The following is a 4,665-nucleotide window of genomic DNA, read 5'->3' as shown; positions in this document are numbered from 1 at the left end:
CACATATCCAAGTTGAAATTGTATCTTGTCGATTCTCAATATGAACCAATAAGACAATAAGAAGTCTCTCCCAAGGATTGAAATATCGGCCGATACACCGATATATCGGCCGATATATCGACATTTTGAACTGTCGACATCGATATTGGGGGGTAAGATTATATCTTCCCCTATATCGACGATATATCCCCGATAAGTGCGATATTCCCGATATTTTGCCGATATCTACCGATATTTCCCGATACCCATAACAAAACCCAAAAAAATTAAAAAGTTTTGAAGCAAATTGAAACTGAAAATATTTTTTAGAGGTATGTATGCAGTGATTAGATATGTGTGAATGCTTTTGGCAATATTCAATGCAAAAGATGTTTTTGAGTATGCATGTTTTGAAGTATGCATCAAAAGAATCTATGCATAGTCAATTGAAGGGACATACATGTCCTATCTCAAGCTTATTTGCCACTAACTTGGCTTCCCATCTTTTGGTCTAACGTGTATTGATCACAACCACTATATTTGTAAATTTGTAGATTATATGATAGACAAAATATTAGTATAATAATAATTAATAATGTAAAGAATGTGAGTGACTGTTTTTTGAGCCATGAAAAGAAGAACTTGGAAGAAGAATTGATTCTTTACTTCGTGCTTGGAATACTGTTTTGAGCTTTGGGGTTCTCTTTTTTGGCTTATTGTTCCGCCTTTAAACTGTTGAAAGCTTTTATCTAAGTCTGAGCTTCTTGTGGAATTCTTTATCATTTAATATTTGTTTCATTTTTTGGTTGTTTCTTTTTCACTTTTCGAAGTCAGACAATTGGCAAAATGCAATTCACTGCCCACATACCTCCAAAAAATTTGGCTACTTTTAGTTCCATCAAAGTCAGAGAATCATCCAACTGGAATCCATAAAATAAAGTCTGCAAAGCCCATATATCATTGTCCCCCAACCCCAAAAAGTTCCCATTGTTATCACGAGAGAAGCCCTCTTTAAATCAAAGGCTATTTTGCTTTTTTTGGGGCACCAAATCTTCCCTTCTCTTCTCTTTCTTTCTCTATTAGCTTTTCAATTTTTATTTAGTCTGTGAGCTTCTTTCCTTGTTTGCAAGTTCTCTTTGACTGCTATTTCAGGTATGTGGCTCTCCTTCATGGTCTATATTATTTTTGTGATAGATTTGATATTGTAAGTTCATTTAATATATTTTAAGTGTGATAGATTAAAAATGGCAAGTAGTAGTGGACCGAGTGGAGCTAGTGTGCCTGGTGGTCTTGATGTGGCATGGAAATATGCTCGTCCAATAGAAGGCAATAAGCATGGCACCATATGCACATTTTGTGAATCCACATTTAAAAGTGGTGGAATTACACGGTTAAAGTATCATTTGGCCGGATTTGATCCACATAAAAGTGTAAAGAAGTGCAAAGAAGTACCACCAGATATTAAGAAGGAGGTAATTGCATGGATAAAGGAGAAAGAGTCTAGCAAACAACATAAGAAATCTGTTGAAGAAAACATAAGATCTACAGCAAGAGAGGGATACATGGGCAATAAAAGTAGCAATCCTGTTGATGATGATGATGACGATGATGACGATGGATATGCATATCCTCCAGACATGCACCCTGCGGAGAAAGAAGATTACCTTGCTGCCATTAGAGCGTCAAAGCAAGAACGGTTTAGACAAGGAGGAGTTTATGGAATGGGAAGCAAACGATTTGCAGGGGGAGCAAGTGGTAGTAGTCAACCGCAATACCGTTACACTCAAAGCCTTCGAGACCCACTTCCATCTCCTCCGGTACCAATGCCACACAAGAACACTAGAGCAAAACAGAGAACAATCAAAGGCATGATTAGAAACTCAGCAGAGGTACTTGGAAGATACTGCAGCAAATTCTTCATACTTGAGAATGTGGCTCCTCAAAAAGCAAGTTCCCCTCATTTCAAGAATATGATTGCTGCAGCCCAACAAGCAGGTTTTGCTTTATTCCTTATAACTTTCCTTTCTTGAATTTAAATATTCTAAACACACCAATTACTAATATGAGTTTATATTAGGTCAAGGCGTAGCCACACCATCACCGTATGAAATAAAGCATAAGTACTTAGATATGGAACACACAGACATGCAAGCCTATGTGGAAAAGGTAAAGGAAGATTGGGGCGTGTATGGATGCACCATCATGAGTGATGGATGGACTGGCCCCACGAGGTTGTCCATAATAAATTTCATGGTCTACTCAAATGGGAAAACAATTTTTTTGAAATCAGTGGATGCTTCAAATAAAACCAAGGATGCAAAGTACATTGCCAAATTGTTGAAGGATGTCATAAAAGAGGTTGGGCCGTCGAATGTTGTTCATATTGTCACCGACAATGGTTCAGCCTTTGTTAAGGCTGGACAAATGATGATGGAGCGGTACCCTATTTATTGGACTCCTTGTGCTGCACATTGCATTGATTTAATATTTGAAGATATTGGGAAGCAAGAGTCGGTGGCTAATGTCATAAATAAGGCTAGGAAATTAACCAACTACATTTACAATCATAGTTGGCTATTGGCTCAGATGAGGATCTTCTGTCAAGGAGATTTGGTCCGACCCGGTGTAACTCGATTTGCGACAAACTACATCACCATCAATAGCATCTTAAATAAGAAAGCTGGGTTGAAGCAACTTTTTACAAGTGAGGAATGGTATAATAGTCGATTTAGTGAATCAGACGAGGGGAAGAGAATTGAAAGTCGAGTCCTTGATCATAGATTCTGGGATGCCATGGAAGGAGTGCAATCCATCTATGAGCCTTTGTATAGCATCTTGCGAATTGTTGACACAGAGGTAGTTCCTACCATGCCTATCTTATATGATATGTTTCACATAATGAAAGAGAAGATTTCTAAGTTGAAGGGAAAAAAATGGCTTCTCAAAATCATCAATCACATATGGGATGTCACATTATCTCGTCCATTACATCAAGCTGGTATGTTTTAATCTTTTAGTAAAAATATGCATCAATTTTTAAATTTATACAACGGGTATTAACTACTCTTCATATTTGTAGCCCACTACTTGAACCCTAGATATCAATATGAAATAGGGGTTGGCCACAATAAAGAGTTACTTTCAGGACTCCAACGCGTATTTGAAAGGTTGAACCCAACTGGGGATAGAGGTTTGCAAGCATTTGGGGCTGAGGTAAGTGAACACAAAACAATGTCTTCCTCATTAAATTTAGTTTTATGCATCTTGAACACAAAACATTGTGATCCAGGTGATAAATTTTAGAGACTGTAGAAAGACATTTCGCACTGAGATGGCCGTCAAATCAAGAAAATCGATCCCCCCAGCAGAATGGTGGAATCTTCATGGTGATTCTGCCCCGAACTTGCAAAAAATTGCTATGCGTATATTGTCACAGACAGCATCATCATCGGCATGTGAGCGAAATTGGAGTACATTTGCTCTTATTCACACGAAACAAAGGAACTGTCTCGCATATACTAGGCTGGAAAAGATTGTCTTTTGCTATTATAATATGAAACTTAAGCTATGTGATGAAGAGGCTGAAATGAACAAGGTTGCAGAAAATGACTACATAGACCTTCTTGACATTGCAGGGCAACCGTCTGATGATGATAATAATCCAATTCAACAATGGATTATGACAGCTCACTTGGATGATGAACAAGGCAACCCTGATGCCGTTATAGCACAACATGCTGCCCAAGAAGGAGTTGATGTTGATAGAGTCATATCCGAAGATGTTAGGAGTGGAGATACTTCATCATTTGAAAGGGATATGCTTGGACCTAGGCAACGTCAAAGACGTCCCTTGAGAGACGATGCTAGTGCTAGTAGAATGGAAAGTTCATCCAATTCGTCAGATAATGATGGAGGAAGTAATGCTGGATCGGGAGGTAATGAAGAAGGAAGACAATACAGCCCATTTACTGTTGAGGTTGATTTTACTCATGCCACCCAAGATGAGGATCATGGATGCAGAGAAGCTGGACCAGGCATTGGCGCAATTGGGAAGCAATACTCAAAGAAAGAAGCCAACCAATCAATCCATCTGAAGAGGACATGGCGATCAGTTTTGGATCTATGAGCATAGGAACTAGACCTAGTACTAACTCAAATGAATCTTATGATGGCCATGGTTATGTCATGTCTGATTATAGTGGAACTAGATATGGAGCTCAAGATGAGGAAACAGATTATGGACCTACTAGTTGGGTTAATCCTAACTATCTCATATATGGGATGACAGTAGGGAGCTCAAGAGAGACATATGTGCACCATGTTCAAATATGGCTTACAAACTACTCGGGTTACATGACTTGGTATGATTATTGTATGAATCTAGATGGTTGTTCCTCATTGTTTGAACCTCATAGGAGCTCTTCATTTATGTAGTTGGACACTCATCTAAATTGTAATACAATGTTTAAATAAACTATGGATTTATGCATGGTTTATTCATTCTAATCAACTTTTTATTTTCAAACTTTTCATTAACGCGCATTACATACCACTTATACTTCATCATATATATATATATATATCTTATTATTAGTAAATTTTGAGTTTTATTTATTCAATACATTCATTGACAATGTATATAACATCTATGAAAGTTTTACACCAAAATGATGTGTTTCAATGCCT

At 37.6% G+C, this 4,665-nt stretch overlaps 1 protein-coding gene across 3 annotated transcripts; it reads left to right on the top strand.

The window, feature by feature from the left end:
* The first annotated feature begins 973 nt into the window (after positions 1 to 973).
* LOC148920719 (uncharacterized) lies at positions 974 to 4,439 on the top strand. Of its 3 annotated transcripts, none has more exons than XM_089055902.1 (5): positions 974 to 1,131; positions 1,217 to 1,974; positions 2,057 to 2,977; positions 3,059 to 3,192; positions 3,269 to 4,439. In XM_089055902.1, the coding sequence occupies exons 2-5, from the start codon at positions 1,224 to 1,226 to the stop codon at positions 4,103 to 4,105; spliced, it is 2,643 nt and encodes an 880-aa protein (XP_088912028.1). In that variant the 5' UTR covers positions 974 to 1,131; positions 1,217 to 1,223; the 3' UTR covers positions 4,106 to 4,439. The 3 variants fall into 3 exon arrangements, with proteins under 3 accessions (XP_088912028.1, XP_088912030.1, XP_088912024.1); XM_089055904.1 differs by having other exon boundaries at positions 983 to 1,974; positions 3,269 to 3,434; positions 3,615 to 4,439; XM_089055898.1 differs by having other exon boundaries at positions 983 to 1,974.
* Positions 4,440 to 4,665: the final 226 nt, after the last annotated feature.

This window comes from Prunus mume, linkage group LG1, assembly GCF_029339155.1.
Source record: "Prunus mume cultivar Tortuosa linkage group LG1, ASM2933915v1, whole genome shotgun sequence".
NCBI classification, from domain to species: Eukaryota; Viridiplantae; Streptophyta; class Magnoliopsida; order Rosales; family Rosaceae; genus Prunus; species Prunus mume.
Note: the sequence above shows the minus strand (reverse complement) of the source record. Positions and strands in the feature narration are given on the sequence as shown.